Source organism: Stegastes partitus, unplaced genomic scaffold (genome assembly GCF_000690725.1).
Source record: "Stegastes partitus isolate 25-593 unplaced genomic scaffold, Stegastes_partitus-1.0.2 Scaffold597, whole genome shotgun sequence".
Lineage (NCBI taxonomy): Eukaryota > Metazoa > Chordata > Actinopteri > Pomacentridae > Stegastes > Stegastes partitus.
The window spans coordinates 167112-186831 of NW_007578328.1; the positions used below are offsets into that span (position 1 = coordinate 167112).

Sequence of the window (19720 nt, forward strand, 5' to 3'; positions counted from 1 at the left end):
TAATTTGGACATTTTTTTGCCACATGATGTCAAAAAAAATCAGCTTTAATTTACTGTATAGTGCTGCTAGTGGTTAAAAGTCTACAGGGTACCTTTAATATATAAATATATAGCATATGATGTGCCAGTATGAGGTGCACTGAAGCAAAACTACTGGTTTAATATAAGACTGAGACCACAACAGTTCCAACGAAACAACTTGCACGATTATCTCCACACACAAAACCTAGTATCATGACAACTTTGTATCTGATATGAGTCAGTGAAACAGTCCCCGAGGATTACAAACCGGGCCTGGGACCAGTTTAATGAGCCTGAGGTTTAGCTGTTCCGAACCACAGCGTACCACTAATTTGACTGCAGCCGAGGCGTACAGTTCCACCAGCCTGAAATAGCCCTGTGATGATGCCTAATCTCCACTGAGGCCTTTATTCCAGTCACACACAGCCATATGAAAGCAAGTGATCAAGTATTCTCTTGCATCAAAGTTGCATAATGAGGACGTGTTTTAAATGATATTCCACTGTAGACCCGATCACAGCTGACAGCTACATTAAGAGCGTAGTTATTAGATATGCATTCCATATGAAGACTTCCTCCTTTCCGGCCCTGTGTGAATTTCATGGCCTCGTATTCCCTCCCACTGCGTTCTGAGCCGCGCAATAATTTGCCATTGTTCAATCCTGTTCATGATTATGCTGTCAGTGGTGGTGCAGAACTGTCCAGATTGAAAGAGTTACAGGGAGGAAGAGGAAGAGGAGGAGGAGGAGGAGGGTGAGGGCGAATAACAGCATTTATCCGCTTCTCCCTCACTGACTGCTGCCCCAGTCATCAGTTTTCTACGCTTTCTGCAAAACGACGGCGGTAGACGCATGAGGAGGAATGCGTCTTGATCCCTCCATTCTTCCCCGCTTGATTCTTTTGTCTGATCCAAGTTTCATCACGTCTAGTTAATCATCTTTTCTTTCATCACCTCTATTCTTTCATCACTTTAAATTATAATGAGAGTTGTCTGTGAGAAGGCGGCGTTTTGAATTTAAATGAATAGGTCTGCTCTACCTTGGTCTTCGCCCTCTAAATCGAGCCGCAAGGTACGACAAAAATCCTGATGTGTCATAATAGGTTTCGCCTCGTCTGACTTCTTGTCTGTTTCAGCATCGAGCAGTAGCCGAACATGCTCTCCATACTTTCAGATTGAGTCACTTTTTGTTGTTGTGATTCTATTTTTCACAGAAATAGAAATAAATTTAACAATAATTTGTTCATTCACTGTGTGTTACAGAAATGCTTCCCCCGTTTTGCAATATCATCTAAAGTTAAGTGAAAATTGTATCATTTTACAGTAACTGCATTGTTTCCAAGTTGAACAACTATTCAAGTATTTATTATTATTATTATTATTGGAGTATTTGCTCTGATTTAAATGAAAAACAAACACTTTAGATATAAAATACAAACCCCACAGTAGGAACTCTATGCCACTGAAGCTCACCTTTCTTCAATGAGAGTCAAAGCTTTAACTTTTTCAATATTCTGTTAGTCCAGCTTTATTTCTGATCAATTTACCTGTGTTACTAAAATTTGTGGAAAGATGTTCCTTCACTCTTCAGAGACATTTTGTTGTAGCTTCTCTTTGCTGTTGGTGTTGTTCTACCTTTCTAGGTGTTCTATTAAATCCAGGCAACACACTTTCCACTTTTTTCTTGTTTGGAAACTTTTGCATAATTTTGGCAGTGTGCTTTTGATTGTCATCATATCATATATTCCTCCTCTGCCAAGCTTCTGCAGACTGTGAGTCATCTTGTCAGCCAGTATTTTGGTACATGTACAGTCATTCATGGTGTCATCTATAAACGTCATCTCTCCAGCACTTTGCTGCTCTCGTGCAGCTCCGTATCATCACACTGTCAGGACTATGTGTTCACTGTGGTAGTTCCACCCAGGTTCATGTCAAACATACTGAACCACATCTAAGATGAACAAATTTATCTTGATCTCATCTGGCTAAAGAGTGTGCTCCCAATATCCATTTGGTTTCTTTCCATGGCCTTTAAGATTAATTTTGCAGTTTTGTGCCAAAGAGCATGCAAAGGTTTTTTTTCTTGGATGTCGTCCCTATAAGTTAATGCTATGCAACATCTTTCACACTGTCTAAACTGTCACAGAAACTAAATTTCCACTGATAACCTTGTGCAAGTCTAAATCATCTCCCTGCCTGTTTTTCAGAGCTATCAAGTAGCGTGCTGTCCTTGCAATCATTTTCGTAGGATGACCAAAACAGTTCTGTTTAGTGGCCTTATGACTCATTCTCTACATCCTGAAGAATACGATTTTTGATTTAGATATGTAATTGATATTGCACAGTGGTCTACTCACCTCTGTTGTATGCTAAACTTCATGGTAAATATTCCTGAGCTATATGCACATAAATGTATGTAACATCAACACAACTGGAGTACAGTAGGGGTTGTATAGGTGTCATTTATAGGTTAACAGTAAAATGAAACAACAGATTTTGATTTGTTTGATCATTTAATCATTTATTAGCCTCTTCTAACACAAATAGTTTCACAGCTGCACTGAGACTGGACTGTTGCCAAGCAACACATGTACATTTTCCTGCACTCTAGCTGTTGTTTTGTGTATGTCCTTGTTCCTGAAGGCCAGCTACTTGTGTCATGTGCATGTACTTGTATGTTTTTATTTTTTTTCCAAGTGCAGTGAAATACAAGTCTTTTGACGGTCCCCCTGTTGGCATGTGGGATTCCAGTTTGATCAGACAACAAGTCACATCATTGTTGCCTGCTTTCTATGAATAGCAACTGATAAGCGAGCTTTCATATCTGCAAGACAGGCAAGGCTTTGTTTGAATCACGATTCGCATAATAGTGTCTGTTTCTATAAAGCATCGCACCTATGCCCACTCACTGCCATGATCTCCCTCGCCTCGAGTCCTATGTCAGACAGGCTCTGTACGGCAGTGGCTCTCAGGCTGTGGTTGGTGGAAGGTGTCCCTGCCTCTTTGCACATCCTTGGTAACATCTGTGACAGCTGGTCTACTCCCAGAGGACCAGCGGTACACCAGAAGCTGTCTGTTGCAGCTGTTACCCTCCTGGGGTGCAGATAGACGGCCTTTACACCAGACTGAATCTTTCTCAGGTATTTTGGGAGAGATGCTGCCAGCCAGACAGGATTTCTTCACTCCTTAAATATCGCTCCCCATCAATTTTCTCAGCCTCTCTCTAGTTGGTCTTTATATTTTTTGTTATAGGTCATGGTGATTTTTCTGCTTCATTCACATCTAGTTTTAGGATAAATCATTCCGGTTAGAGATATAGATTCATTTTACCCTTTGGGTGCAACTGAAAATTGCACCAAACCAGTAAACCTTTTGAATTGTCTGGACTTAGAGTTAGAGAATACTTTAGGTTTAAAAATGGTCTCCAGTTGATACAGGAAGTGTTGTGTTGCTCTGTCTCTCCGAGCCCTTCTAATCTCTTTATACAGTACCTCTCAGAGCATTATTAGCTGATATGAATTCTGGGTCCTGTATTAAATTCCATGAGCAGCTAACGGGAGGCTTATTGATATAAAGTTTTAAACCAGCCCAAAGCCCAAGATAGCTGCTGATGCTGTAGAGCTCTGCTTTAGTTGTCGAGATGGATCCATAAAATTGCCTTAGGACTGTATCCAGCTTTGTGCTCTTAATGGAATGAAAGTTGATGTTTATTTTTGAGACGTAGCCTGGAAGCAGTTCAAAGCCCATATTGTTTGCTTTGGCTTCATTTTTGCTCCTCTTTAGTTTGTCTAGGTTGAATGATGTTCTGAACTGAAGTATTCAGGCTTCTGTCCTTTCCTTCATCCTCCTCTTGCTACCATTTATAAGTTAACTTGAATGTTAGTTGAAGAAATATGTTCATGTTTGCAGTAGAAGGTTTGTTTTAAAGTAACATACATAGAACACCAATTAAAATCTAATTACTTGCTTATTGTGTAATATAATATAGTGCATGATGATAAAATTATGTAAACTCCAGTTCCATGTTTATGTAAAGAGTAGAGTGTCTATTCTCAGGATAGCTGAAAATTCCCTTAAAGGTTGTGTGCAAAACATCCAGATCCAATGTAATGGTGGTAAAACACCAGCATCTCAGTCATACCTCCCCCTCCCTTCACTTTTATTTACAGCAAGAAAGATTGTGAACATGCGAGCCAACAATCAAGCATTTCAGCCACAACCATTAGACCACATTGCAAAATACATTGAGCAGTCATAGTGATAGTTTATTGATCTGTGTCTGCTCCGCTCCGTGTATGTCTGTTTCCACATCAGACTGGAGCGCATCCATGTGTGGAAACAGAGACGGAAAGACCGGAGTGCAAGAGACACAAACGGAGGACAAGTAGTAAAGAGGAGCCTCAAAACAGCAGCAAAGCCTCAAAGCGAGTGCATATAAATAGAGCATCGGCTGAACACTGGTTAGTGTCATGTGGGACGTCACTCTCTTTGTGTTTATGACACATTTCAATAGTTTTAAAGGGGGAACCTCACATGCATGTGTGGCTGTGGCTGCCAGAAAAGAACAGTGACGGTCCAAGCTAAGGTCCTAGGTTAAAATGATGTTATATACATACAGACCATTTAACAGAGAAGCTCAGATTTCAGCACACACAGAGGGACTGAGACTTCATCCTCTGCTCAGGATGTAATTACTCCACTACATATTTCCATAGCAGATAGTTGTATTTCTATATGAATGCTATATTTGTCGTCAAACATCTGTCATGTTGCCTCATTTTGTTTTTTGAACATAATCTTTGTCACAGGACACCATACTCTAAGTATAGTTTTGGGCTTATCTAACCATCCGTCCATCCATTATCTATACACCGCTTGGTCCTCACGGGGAGGCTGGAGCCTATCCCAGCTGATTTGGGATGGGGGCAGGGGACACCCTGGACAGGTCACCAGTCTATCACAGGGCTACACTTAGAGACAGACAACCAAGCACACTCACATTCACACCTATGGACAATTTAGAATCACCAATTAACCTCGGTGCCCCCACCAGGACGTGAACGGCGACCTTCTTGCTGCGAGGCAACAGTGCTAACCAACTGTGCCACCTTGCAGCCACTTATCTAACCAGCTTTACCTAAATATATTGTACAGGTTTTCTCTTAAATATTTTGGCACCTAGCTGGTGAAGTAGTGCGTATGGGTCTTGCATTCATCTGCTGGACAGAAACACAACTCCAAATGCTCCATGTCTACTAGATGTGTAAAAAGATAACCGATTAGTGCTTCAAAATCAAATTATGAAGTGAAAATATGTTGTTTCTGTTGCAACTGATTTCTGACTTCAGGGACTGTACACAAAAAAGTTAGCACAGTAGAGAGCAAAGCATTGAATTCCTATAGCGCAGTCTGTGTAACATGGAGAGATAGAAGAGGAGTGTTTGAAGATGCTCTACATCTTGATTTCTACCCAAGGCCCATTCCACAATTCAATTTACGAGCAAGCGGTAGTCTTGAGAAAAATCTTTTGCGGGGGCCTGTGGGAGAAAAAGGTTGCAAGCAGATAGTGGAGAGATCATGCTGTAACTTGGGGTTATGTTTTGGCAGGTATTGGTCTACTTTCAGCTTCTTGTAGCATCTGTAGCACCTTTTCGGGTTGCTTAAGCAGAATGCAAGAAACAATAAGGAGCCAGTCTGGAGGCAAAACAGGAGTGGACTAATGTGTTGGTTTGTTTTTAGTGGTCATTGGTGTAATGTGGGCAACGGATTACAGATTGTTGTGTTGTTGCATGATATCAAAGTCATTATTATAAGTGTGTCAGCCACAATAGAGAAACTTTCCCTACTCTGTGACTCCCTAAATGACAAGTCAAATGTAAGATGTCACGAAGCATTGCACAAGAATTACTGTGATTTTTCATTTTTCTTCCATTCAGATTAATTCCTGTGAAGTCCCATTCATTTTTATGGGACTACATCAAAGTTGTCAATGCACCAAGTGTTTTTATACAGCATTACAAACTCTGTCCTCCTGTATCATGAATAATGGTGGCAAATTTCATTTGACATTACAGCAATTTCCCTCAGCTCTAATTGTCCTTGGAAAGTAGCAATCATTGCAGAGTATAACAGAAAGCGTTCCCCATTCATCACCAGGCATAATAAGCTTTATTATGGTAACAATGCAGGAGCTCCTTCTCTCCTCTCTGTCAAGGACAAGAGAACTGTTTGAAGTATTTTTAGAAATTTGTACAGACAAAAGCAGTGACTGTAGTGTCAAAGTTATGGATCAGCACCATGACTGAAGAAGTACCGCATGTATATCAAAGATTTGACAAATGTGACACCACTCTCAGATTTGATGTCCATTTTCTGTCTCCTTTTTGAATTACAGCTTTTCATTGCATCGTATTTTCAGTGCAGCATCAGTGCTCGTTGTTTATGGATGGAAATGTTCGCTGAAATATCTGAGCAAGTAGTGCAGACTTTTCCCTGGGCTTTCAGAGGGCCTAGGTGCTGATTTGGTTCGTGGAGGTTTGGATCCTTACCACCTTTGTAAAAGAAACCCGGTAACAGATAGATTTGTTTCAGTTGAACACTTCACTTTTGTAGCTTCTTTCACTCTGTAAAATCTTCAACAAGTCTATCACTAATATTAAATTCAGAGTGAAACTGGATGAGTCTTTCTGGCTGGTTTTACCCAACATTGACTTTAGGTTGATACACAATTTGGTAACAAATAATGCTCTTAACTGCATCTCGCAAAACTCTTTTAATATTAAAAAAAGTCCTTCTAGCAGTATTTATTAGAAAAAAATGTATGTAACAATTGTATTCATTACAGATTAACCTGTCAACGACTTTCTCAGTTAATCTTTTAGTTGTTTGCTCTATAAAATGCCACAAAGTCATTCAGCACATGAATATTTATGTAGTAATTAATGTAGCAATTTCTTTCGTTTATAAAATAGGCTACATTAGTTATGTGTTTTCTTCATTTGATATCACTGTTTTTAGCGTCCACAAGAATTACTCCTTTAACAAAATAAAATAAAAATCCTACTGCTAAACTCCAGTATACTTTCTTTGTTGTTGTGGACATGTCAGCTTTTAGCTCAAAGCACCAGTTAAAGTAAAAATAAAGCCTCACAGAGCCACTGCCATGACTGTAGACTTGCTTAACTTTTTGCTGAATTTGGGTTTAAAATTTATTCATGACTTTACCTGAGATGACTTGACTTCACATTACTTGTCTAACAGATGAATAAATTCTTCATGACGTCTCGTCTTTTCTTTAAAATGATGTTTTATGGTAGTACTTACATAGAGAAAAGATCTGTTGTTTGGCCTGAGAAGTGTTTTGCCACTTTGCCGCATAGGTTTTACTAAGATTTGATCAGCTTTGACTCTTCTCTTTCAGATGTTCTTTAACCCGGATGACTCAGTGTCTTTGCAGATGTAAAACACTATGAATACCAATGAAATGCTACTTGGCCTCTAATAAAACATGCACAACTTGGAGCCATTACCTGTTTCACCTTGTGTGAATGACTGATCTCGACACAGAGAACCTTCACCAGAGCTCTTGGCTCGCTCTCACCGCTCTGTTGTTTTGACAGATGTGTATTTCTGATTGGTTTCCTCAGGAGCTGGAGCAGCAGTTTGAGAGGGAGCGTCTCTCCCTGGAGGAGCAGAAGACGCTGCTCAGGCAGCAGCTGGATGAGCTGGGGGACGAGCTGACGTCCAAACTCAACGCAGCCAATGAGGAGGTAGGACTTCAAACGTCCACCTAGTCTGACTCACCAGATGTAGACTTTGGGGAGAAGCCTGTCATTTCCTCCACGTATGTCACATCTCCTCTCCCTCCAATAACTAATGTTTGCACTGGGACATCATTGCTGCATCGTGGGCATAGACAGATGTGATTGGTTTAAATTAATACAAACAAGTTAGAGCCTGTTTTTTGTTTTTTTTCCTGCAGCACAATGATAACAGGTGCAGATAACTCTCCAGCACCATGTAACATAGCCCTGTAGAGACAGGGCTGCCTATATATAACTAATTATACCAGTAAAAGCTTTGAAAAAAGTTGACACTTGCAAACACTTGCATTTTTAGAACCAATATAAGCTGTCTTGTGTTGCTTTTGGACCAAATATACACTCAAAAATGTAGAGGTTTTATAAAATATACATGTATTAAAAGACACATTCAAATAAATGCTCATTTTGAGGTTGACAAGATCAATTTAGTGGCTGTTCAGGAGCTTTAAGAAATAATAAATGGTCTGCACTTACATAGCGCTTTTCTACCTTAGTGGTACTCAAAGTGCTTTACAATGTTTTCTCATTCAATGGCAACAGAGCTGCCATGCAAGGTGCTGCCTGCCATTGGGGGCAACTTTGGGTTGAGTGTCTTGCCCAAGGACACTTTGACTGTGGAGGGGAATCGAACCACCAACCTCGGTGGTTAGAGGACATCCCGCTCTACCACCTGAGCCAGAGCCGCCCCTTAGTCAAATCAAGGGATCTTCTTCAGCATATGCAGTTTACATCTTTCTAAACAATTACTCCTAGAACCGGCAATGGGGTCAAGCTTACCCCCTTACTGTTTTTAAATCTATTCAACTCAACAAATAAAACCCTTACTTCTCTCAATTCATGATTTTCCCTGAAATGTTGTATATTATTACTTAAATATATAACTATCTATTGAATATTGGGGGGTTTGGAATAAAAAGAAAAAGATATCATTATTTATACCTTGGACCACCAAGAGGTCATTTTTTTACCCCTCATCGAAAACCACTGCGCTAAACACTCAATCCATGTCCAGTTGCCTAGCAACACCTATTGTTTAGACGTGAGAGTGAGATAAATATTTATTGCGGGCTTGAAGGGACCATACATTGACCGCGATATTACGAGTGGGGCAGAGTGGATGACTGACTGCTGAAGGACAGGACAGGTGGCTCACTGAGTGGGAACCTGAAGCGAGCAGGTCCAGTGTGGTGGAGGAGACGGAATGAGCAGGAAAAGCAGTCGGGCAAAGTGGCAGAATTTTCAGACAGGTAGTCTTTAGGATTACTAGATGGGATGTAGATGGATCTGACCCTGACTCACGTGCCTCTAAAGATCTTTTTCTTTATTTCATCTATCTAGTCCATCTGTAGATTCATGAATCGACCTCAAACAAAACACTCGGTTTCTTTGTTCCCAACAGCTTTACTAAGACAACAGGCTGTTATCCAACATTTGTTTCTAACGTTTACCTAATGTTCTTCTTTGACAGAACTTTAACTTTAAATTTTATTAATTTAAACATATATCTAACTGTGTTGATCATAACAGATATCCTAAAGCGTCTGTGAATTATTAAACCCACAAACCAAATTTTAAGGTAATGTTTTGTCAAGTGTAAGTCACTATTTAAAAAAGTATGTATAATTAAAATGAACAACCTAACTGCTGGGGCTGCAAGGTGCTTCAGTGGTTAGCACCGTCACTTCATAGCTGGAAGGTCCCCGGTTCCCATCCCGGTGAGGACACCTGGGATCTTTCTGCGTGGAGTTTGCATGTTCTCCCCGTGCAGCGTGGGTTCTCTGCGGGTTCTCTGGCTTCTTCCCACAAGGTCCAAAAACATGTTGAGGTTAATTGGTGATTCTAAATTGTCCGTAGGTGTGAATGTGAGTGTGCTTGGTTGTCTGTCTCTAAGTGTAGCCCTGTGATAGACTGGTGACCTGTCCAGGGTGTCCCCTGCCTTCACCCTGAGTCAGCTGGGATAGACTCCAGCCCCCCGCGACCCTAGTGAGGATTAAGCGGTGTATAGATAATGGATGGATGGAACATAACTGCTTCATGAAATGGCAAAACCGCAATTGCTAGCGCTTTCACAGCAGGAAGTAAAAATGACCCCCTTGTCACTTGTGGTGTTATAGAACTGCCCCGACATGTTGTCTTAACAGCAGGGTTTCAAAGCTCACCCTCGACCTTTGACTGTCGACTGATGAAAACAATCAATCATATCTAAGCAGCTACAAAATGAGAGTCAGAGCTGCAGTTTCTCCAGTGGCTTGATGCTGGCTTAACATACAAAAACTTGCGTTAGGACATAAAGTTATGCATTAAGGACATGGCTGCTTTTAGTGACAGGTGGGTGCCATCATAGGTTAGTCCTCAGCTCTACTCCTGCTCCACCTCCTCACTTATTTTTGGATTTATCTGGGAGCTAGCCAGAGTCAGGCACTGCCAAAATGGTGACAGCCGGAGCCACCACACTGAGCTTCAGAACAGCTCCTCAGAAAAACCCGCTGGTGACGTCACGCAGGGTTCATCCATCTTTAATTACAGTCCTATCGTGTGATATGGCTGAAAACTGCAAAACAGCTATTAAATGCTGCATTGTTTGGTCAAAACTGTCTGCTTGTGTTGCATTGTGAGGAATTTGTAAATAGCTATTCTCTTTTCCTCCTGTTGGTAGTGCAACTGTGTGTTAGAGAAACTGCCATCTGAATCCTGGGCTCCTTAATAATATTCGTGACCGGAATGTTAAATAGTATTTACCATTTTTTAAGCTGAATTAAACACTTCCCAGTCATAATAGACGCTTCAAAATGAGGGGAGGCTCTCTTGCAAGTAGCTTCCATCTCTTTTAAAAGACACAGTAAAATATACAAAATGACTTGTGTGGCAAATTGACTGTATAAAGCCAAACTGAGCTCAAAGGTTACAGTTCATAAACAAATGTGACAGCAGATATAATTGGCTTAGAGCTTATTCTATAATATTGATAAGTGTGATCGCTTCGAACCCTGAATGTCAAGTCTTATTATTTATCAACCTGATACTTACTGCACCTGAACAGGTCGTTTTTCTATCAAACTATAGAAGAGTTTTTGGATTAGTTTTCAGTACAAGCTGAAAGTGTGCATGTTAAAACACTACTTTAGATGGCTGGAAAAACAAAAGAGAGAAAAAATGTCATTCTTTTTTAGCGTAAAGGATTTTTTAAATCCAGTCCCGGCTTCAGTCAGGCACCACTGGTCTTGGTAATAAATGCTGAGTTTTCATTTCACTGAAAACAGTGGTTTTCTGTGTATACAGCTGCCACCACACTGTGTCTGTTGTTGTTTTGGGGCTCTTCATGCACACATTTTCAATCGACCTGCACTTGTAACATCGAAGGAAATTAATATCTGATGCATTGCAAAACTTATGCTGCCACGCTGGCAAAAAGTATATGGACTTGGCTCATTAAAAATCAGAAATAGGAACATTTATTGAATGCATTTTTGATGAAAATTCCACCTCGCTGAGCATAAAATGCTGATGTAGTTTCAAGGTTGCTGCCATTCTGAGATACACCCTGAAGTGCAACAGAGGAGAGGCTGTGGATATAGTTTATTCCCTCTGTGTGACTCTGCCTGCCTGTGTGTGTGTGTGTGTGTGTGTGTGTGTGTGTGTGTGTGTGTCCTCCCTGCAGGTGTCTCGGCTGCAGGGGGAGGTGCAGCAGGGGGAGCAGGACATTGGATCAGCTGAGGGCCAGATCTCCACACTGAAGGAGGCGCAGGACAAACTGCTGGAGGAGCTGGACGCCACCAGGGCCCGACTGAGAGAGACCAGCAACCTACTGACTGCGCTGCAGGTCAGACGCACAATACATTTGATGTAAAAACATTCTTTAACCATGACCTTAACAACATGCTGAAGCTGAAACGTATCCTTAATCTCGATAGATTTGTAACCTAAAACCCTAAAACGTGGTTGTAACACTCACACAGCCTTTGAGCCAAGTTTAGGATCACACATTTTAAAGGTGTGAAACTCTAATTGGTCTAAAGATAGAAGCAGCACACACACACACACACACACACACACACACACACACACACACACACAGCATCCAGAAAATAAACAGCTTAGTGAAGTCATCATGCTGCAGCTTGTATCAGTGGGTAAATAATGATTATTGTGGTTACATAACCCCGTGAACCTCGAGTAGTTTCTGTGTGTTTTGTGCTCCTCTTGTGTTTTTACTCACTGTGGGTTTGTTTTTCACTGTAATATAAAGTCCTGCACCTCTGTGGAAACCATGACTAGAAGTAGACAGAAGTCAGAAATGTCTTCTGTGCAGTCTAGCCAAGTTACATTCCAAAAATAAAAGTAAACACAGCCTGCAGTTCAGCCAAATGATCCTTAATATTTTGTCATGTGACCGATACAATTATTTTGTATAATTACATAGGGTTCTTTCTTAGGTTCATTTAATTATTTATTTCACAAAAAGTTAATAAAAATGGAACCAGTATGTTTAACATTTTTCAAAGTGCTCACATGTGTTGTAGAAAATGGTGGTTGTACTACTAAAGATATTTAACTATTTACATTTTACAGCCTTTACAATCTAGACATTTCTCACACGACTCTTCAGAGATGTTTCATCATCTTCTAAAAATTTGCCCCTCTGTTTACTGTTTTTGAGCCAGGCTGCATGCATTTTATTTGTCAAGTGCGTTTTCTTGTCTTCTCTGTGTCCCCTTTCATCTCCTCTCTGCAGTTCACATGAAGAAACAAATTTTTTTTTATCACACGACTGTTGGTCACAGCTGAGTCATGGCCTCTCGGTTGACTGAGGAGCGCAGAAGTTTTTAGCGTGTTACTGGAGCAAGTAGTGGTGCAATTAGTTTATTTTTGATAAACATAACATGCGTTTCGGATCCACTGGTGGGTTTCGGAGTTCACAGGGTTAATTGATATTTAAAAGTAATCGTTGTCTTTTGGGGTTTTTTTGTCTAATCTTAGAATTGAAGAAAACTGTGAAAAACTATGTGTGTGTATTACTCATTTGGTTTGACCAACAATCCTAAACCCACAATACTGGACTGTAAGTCAGTTATGACATTCAAATAATTTCATTCTGTTTGTCATCTCTTTCAATCATCTGCTACAATCTTTATTTAACCTTCAATTGATCTGCAGTGTGGACTGGGATGTTTATTGCAGAGCTTCCGTGTCACCGCTGTTTTTGGAGACCGCCAGTAGCCAACATGTTTGTTTTGGCCAGTGGCAGTGTCACTCAAAAAGGCTGTGATGTTTCTGATTTTTTACGCTACAAAAAATGCCCAAAAGTTTTCCTGCATAACTTGATTCTCGCCCTGGAAGAAAAGCCTCATGAGGCGGCGTTTAGACTGCACACTAAGAGGTCTGTCTGTCTGTCTGTCCATTTCTCAGGGAGAGCTGGAGACCCAAAAGCGTCAGCATGAAGCCAAACTCATCACCACCAAAGAAGAAGAAAAACTTAAGATGGACAAGATGGCTCTGGAGCTGGAGCTCAAATGGACCGAAACACTCAGGTAGATGTGTGTCTTTGAAATAGACGGAGAGAGAACCACCCGCTGTCTTTGTCTTTTCTTTTCAGCTAAGACGGAGCATGAAATGAAGAATGGATGAGAAATTGAAGCCTTTCTGTTTCCCTATTTTCATTTCCCATAGTTAATAGAGTACACACACATCTCACACACACACACACACACACACACACACATGCACACAGACAGGTCATCTGGCTGCCAGTATTGACCGTGACAGAGCATTAGCCTTGGTGGGCTCTGCAACTTCTCAGCTCAATCCAGTGTTAAAGCCCCCAGCTCAAAGTCTCTGTTAACGTCCATAGACCTTTGAAGTGTGATTATTCTAAAAACCTCAAAGAGTAAAATTGACTGTTTTGAGGTGTGAACTGATGTACTTTTCACACAGGGAAGTTGGTAAATGACTGCTAGAGTTTTTTTCAGCATTAAAAAGCACCTAATGGTCAAAATTGCAGAAGATGTTTGTGCTTGAAGAAGAGTTTGTCCTTTTGATGCTGAAGTGACTCCAGACATTGATGAATGTTGGGATAAATTATCACATCTGTTTTCTGTGTGTGTATTTAAATAGCTTGATTAACTTTTACGCTCCTCACATTGGATTTACGTGAACTTCAGGCAATGAATAATTACATCTACTTTCATTAACGCCCAAAAAGTGATCAGAAAGTGTTCATTTCAATCACAGGTGGATAGGTGAGAGTATAAAGAAGTTAGGGATTATGCAGGGACTAGTTAACATTAACAGAGGCTGTCTTCATACATGTCAAGTCATTTGTAATGTCTCGAAATGATTTGTTTTCCTCCATTTGAATTGCTTACGAATCAATAGATAAAATTATATAGATTATAAGAAATAACCTTAGAATGTGTATGACAAAACTTCATTTTGCTATGAAGTTGCAATGTATAAGTTAGCCTTAGTTTTCAGAAGCACCAACATCTTCATGTGTGGCTGATGGTCCTTCTGATGTGTATTCCTCTGCTACAGTTTCAGGGCGATGGCATAGGTGACCATCACTTTTTGTTGATTTTTTTTAAAGAGGGTAGTACTCCTCTTACCTACTACTCTTACTATCTAACATGTTGTGCTGTTTTTTTAATGGCTATTTGGTGGATTTTATGGGGGGGTTCCATTGGGTGATGCAGGAGGGCATCCAAAGGGGTCGACATGTATTTTTCTTCTCCTTTCCAAAACGTCCAGCTAAAGCAGATCAACAATGCTTTTTTAAATTTTTTTTAATTTTTTGATCACTTATGTTCGTGATATAAATATTCTAAAGAAGACACATAAACAACACTTTGCTGTCAAACATATAGCATTGTAATTGGTTTACTGATGTTATTACACTTGTCAGGAATGAGTGTAGCCTAACTACATCCATTTACATAAATGATATTTCTGACTGATATTTGATATTTCTACCTGCCTCTTTCTCCTCCAGAATCTGATCTTTGTTTAAACTACTGTTTAAATAGTGGTTTGTGTTTTTTCTTATATCTGGATGCTAAGGTACGGTTTCCTCATGTCCCCACTTCCTGGTGATTTCTGTATGTCTGCTGTGGTTTCAGCTCATTCCCTCAACCTGCAAGTTTGTTTAATCAGTTAATACCTCAGCTCTTTGTAAAGGTCACACTTGATACTGTGTAATATTTCCAGCCTTTATTCTCTTTCTGAACCTTCAGATATATCAGAGCCTGACTGCAATATGTGTTTTACTTCTCCACTTCATTTTCTTTCTATTGCTTCACTATTCTGTGATCTCCTTTGCCGTCTTGTTGTTTGACGATAACTGCATTCTGGATACTTAGCATTGAAATCACTGGGTATACAGTAATTCTCTACTTACATAACTAAATTACATTTTAAATTCACGGAAACTTGAAATAGGTTGGTTTAAACTAGTATCAAGAGCGAGCGTTTCATGTAATGACAGCACCCCAGACCACGCTGTTTTATACAAGGTTTATAGTGACCTCATGTTCCCCTCTAAGATTCAGAAAGGAATTGAGAAAAGCACAAAAATAGAAGGTCAATAAGTGTCAAATCTTACATCAAATTGAAGAGAATTGATGTTAAAATACCAGCAAGCTGTTTAGGAACCTTGAGCATCCTTCTTCTCTTATCTTGAGAGTCATCACAACCTAAATCTGTCAGCAGCTTCCCTCCAGGCCTTTTTTTTTCTCTTCTCTTTGTTCCCCAGAAGTTGTTTTTTTCCAAGTATTTCCAAACATGCTTCCTTCTAACAGGGACCTACTTCAGAAAACATGTATTAATTTCACCCTTTGCATACTTCATGTTTGTACAGTTCTTCTAATGTGGGAGGATCCTAAATACAAAGTGACACAAAAGTAAACTGCATGTAGTCAGAGCGGCTTAGGTGTGATATTAATGAGTAGAAACTGCTCCATCACGGACAGATTAGAGGATGCTTCTTGTCATTTTCTGTCTGCTGTGCTGACAAACTAAGTGATTACCAAAATACCAATTCAATCTCAGAATCACTGACAGTCAGTCTTCAAAGCAGTGGTCAACTCGCTGTAAAAGTTATATTAAATAAGAAACATCCATCATAAGGCAGCATATTCATACAGAGCTATTGTCTGTGTGTCACACTTCCCGTCCTCGTGGTCTCCGCTTTGTTAGCTTTCATTCACCTTCCTTTGTCTTTGTGCACAGAGCTCTTTATTCTCCAGAGAACATCTATTCATTTGGCGGTTGGGGTGAGTACACTGTGGTTAGTGAGCCGTCTGAATTAAGGAGGCTGGCTTTAATCCCCGTTTCACAGTGGAAGCAGACGGTTTGTCTGTGATAGTGTAATCATGGAAAGAGCTCTCAGGATTACCAAATGAACAGAGGAGGTTCAGCGGATCAGCAGAATAAAGCGCAGACGGGACCGTGCTAGTTTGTCCCGGTCATACACTAGATCTCATTGAGCGTGTTAGGCGCTCAAATCTTTATACTGACTTCCCTCGGTTTGCTGCGTCCTGGTAGATGTGTGTGATTATTTTTAGCCAGGATAAAGGCGCAGGCTTAGGAATGGCAATAACGGTCAGTTCATAGGTCCATCTCTTTGGATCCCGTTGAAATATCAACTATTGGAAGGAGATTTCTTTGTATGGACATTTATTGTGATGAATGAGTGACTTTGGGGGGATCTCCTGAGCTTTTCAGTGAAAGACTTCAACATTAGATGGATTGCTTGTTACTCCCAGACTACGTGATCACTGACTGGGCTGACATTTTTGGTTTTCAGTGACATGTTTTGAGGACTTTTGGATGGATTACCATGAAATGTTGCTGACATTCATGGCCTTTCTGGGATAAATTCTAACTTCATCAGTCACTCACATTGTCACACTTGGGTTGATGACCAAAGGTGACTTTCCCATCAGACTCAGCTGTACTTGCGTTTACTGCTAATTAGGAAATGCTGGCATGCTCAGATGTTAACCCTTAGAGCCAAGCGCAGGCACTTCACTTCATTCCCATCTCTTGTTCTCAGTTGAATTGCTCTGGAAGTATTTAAGGTGTGTCACATGTCAGATGAAACCACACAACTCTGCTTTTACAACAATCCCAGTCTCTTGTTTATGAAATAAAGTGCCAGCTATAAAATGTACATCAAATTTAGTCATAGTTACAACCGGCTTACAACTGTGTGTCCATCTCTACATTCAATACTCTCGTCTGAATTACTAATGGACCTGTGGCTGCATAAATGTGTTGACATCTAGATATGTTCATATGCAATGCAGTCATGCCTTGATATTAACATATATATGCAATGATATGGTAATATCATATCACAAGAAAGAGTGGAACTGGGCGGCTGTGGCTCAGGTGGTAGAGCGATTGTCCTCTGATCATAAGGTTGGCGGTTCGATCCTCGACCCATCCACAGTCGAAGTCTCCTTGGGCAAGACACTGAACCCAATGGTAGCTCCCATTAGCGCCTTACATGGCAGCTCTGTCGCTATTGGTGTATGAATGGGTGAATGAGAAACACATTGTAAAGCACTTTGAGTGCCACTAAGGTAGAAAAGTGCTATATAAGTGCAGTCCATTTACCATTCAACTGGAGCTTTCCAATTATGCTTGTCACATATTTGTACAGGCCGAAGTAATACGGTTTTGAACGCAGATCAGACTTCTGCAAAGTATTACCTTCTTTCTCTGGCTTTCAGTTGAACAAGGTTTATGTAAAACATCTGCACATGTTATAATTTCAAATGATGGAACATAAGAGCTAAGTAAATGTAGTGAAATTACTTTGAAAATTGCTAAATGCATTGCAAAAAAATAGCATGTTAGCATTGCATAACAGTGTAAACCCAGGAAATAGATTTGAAACTGATTCGTAACTTGAAAGCTCAAGGTCATACTCAGGAAATCAGCTAGCATAGCAACTAAAGAGAGGAGCAAGCAAAGTAGAAACCAAGGTCAAGTAAAACTCAACTTAGGAAACAAACTATATCTTGACAAGAGTCAAGCAAAGAAAACAAAAACACCTCGTAACAGATAAAAATTCATATACACAGAAAATACACAAGAATAAGGAATGGCTGGAATGCTTGAGGCTAGTGTGGCTTCACAAGGCTAACAAGACTCAGGTGAGCACAAAGACAGGAAGGGATACGAAGACGGAAAGTAACACAATACTAAGTAATTTCATTGTAACAGAGGAAACAACTACACAAAGTTCAGGTTCGATGTCACGGTTGAACGCTGAGGAACTCTGGTGGGTGGAAGGAGTGAAACAGAACAAGCACAACGAATGAATGACTAAATAAGAACATGGCTCTTTGTCATTTGGAGGATCTCAGCATGCCGATCGGTTTGAGCTCAGGTGCAGCTTCACTGAGCCGCTGGTTTGACATAAATTCATGTCGTCCGGCAGCATCAGTCTAACTTAATATTGAACAGATATCGCAATTTGACATCAGAGCTCATGGCTGTTGAATTTAATACTTCAATCCACAACAAATCGCAGCTGCCTGACAAATGCTGTAAAGCCTGTGAGCCATAAAACTATGTCATTACATGCTGCTTTGTTGGGCTGCTAAAACCAGAGCAGGCTTTATGAGTGAGAGACAGTTTTTTAGCCCTTTATTACGTGTCTTAAAACACGAGGCCTCCCAGAAAGTTAGCAGCAAGGTGAAACCCCGACATTCCTGCTGGGGATAAGCCGAGTCTTCTGGCTGTTTGAATTTCCCAACACAGTTTGTGTAGGATGCCTCCAGCCGGCTTTGTGGACAGTGATGTTTGTGTTTGAGAATATGTGTCTGAACTTTATACCTCTGCCTGTGATTTGACATTGTGAAAGTAAATAGCAGAAGGACAGTTAATATTTAATTCCCTCCATTATCAGTATCAGTAGTACTAATCCCATCCGAGGGCTTTTGGAAAGCTGTGTTGGAATAGCGAAACTATGAATTCAGATCAGCTGCAGCTCATGACACAACATTTTCTTTTATGCAGTCATAGCTGCTTTCAAAAATATCTGAAAGAGTAGTTACTATAAGGTTAGCGGTGCAAACCAGAGTATGTTTCTAACACCAGGGGCCTGTTCCATAAATCCATAAAGCAAGCTAACCTAATAAGCCAGGCTTGTTGCTGTTAGTCTGACTTATTGTCACATTATTTCAGTTCCATAAAACAAATTCAGAATAGCTGAAGCTCAGTTACTTATGCTGGCATACTAACCTGGTCGAGAGCAAACCAACTGTCAGTATGAGCATAAACTGTTGCCGAGCAAGAGTTCCTATACCACTAACTATTGATTCTTTGGCTTGCTACAATATTATTTGAATTAATTAACCAGACTTATCTGAAAAATTAGCAGAAAGTAAATAACATCAACACATTGTGCAATGATAAATGATACTATGTAGACCTACGTATGGTTAATTATATGATATGTGATATTGAAAGTTAAGCCTTTTGCCATATAAGGTAAGTCCCAATCGAAATTACACCAATCGAATGTGAACAGCTGCGTGAATAGTCAACAATACAACAGCAAAAGAATCAGGTTATAATGACAAGACATTTAGTGTCTAACTTCATATGCCTCTATCATCTACGTTCTAGATATTAAACCATGTGTAAAACTGTCTGGGTAATACATTGAAAACAATGTCAAGAGTAAATATTGTTGCGATTAGTTGGTGTCTATTTTTTGATTATTGAGAAAGTTAGATAAATAAGGACCTAAACCCATGCGTGAGTCTTCGTTGATCATGACGTGTCCTTTCTTTACTGTGATGGTGGGCGCAGCAGCTGCCAGAACATTTCTTGTTTAATACGCCATATATTAGGTTTCGGTTAATTCCAG

At 40.2% G+C, this 19720-nt stretch overlaps 1 protein-coding gene across 1 annotated transcript in view; it reads left to right on the forward strand.

Annotated features, from left to right (window-relative positions):
* fam184ab (family with sequence similarity 184 member Ab) overlaps window positions 1–19720 on the forward strand; it is a 187250-nt gene that overhangs the window by 102716 nt on the left and 64814 nt on the right. Inside the window, exons 10-12 of the mRNA XM_008289174.1 lie at window positions 7666–7788; window positions 11501–11662; window positions 13249–13370. Of these exons, the coding sequence (XP_008287396.1) occupies window positions 7666–7788; window positions 11501–11662; window positions 13249–13370 (407 nt within the window). The remainder of the gene's footprint in view (window positions 1–7665; window positions 7789–11500; window positions 11663–13248; window positions 13371–19720) is intronic.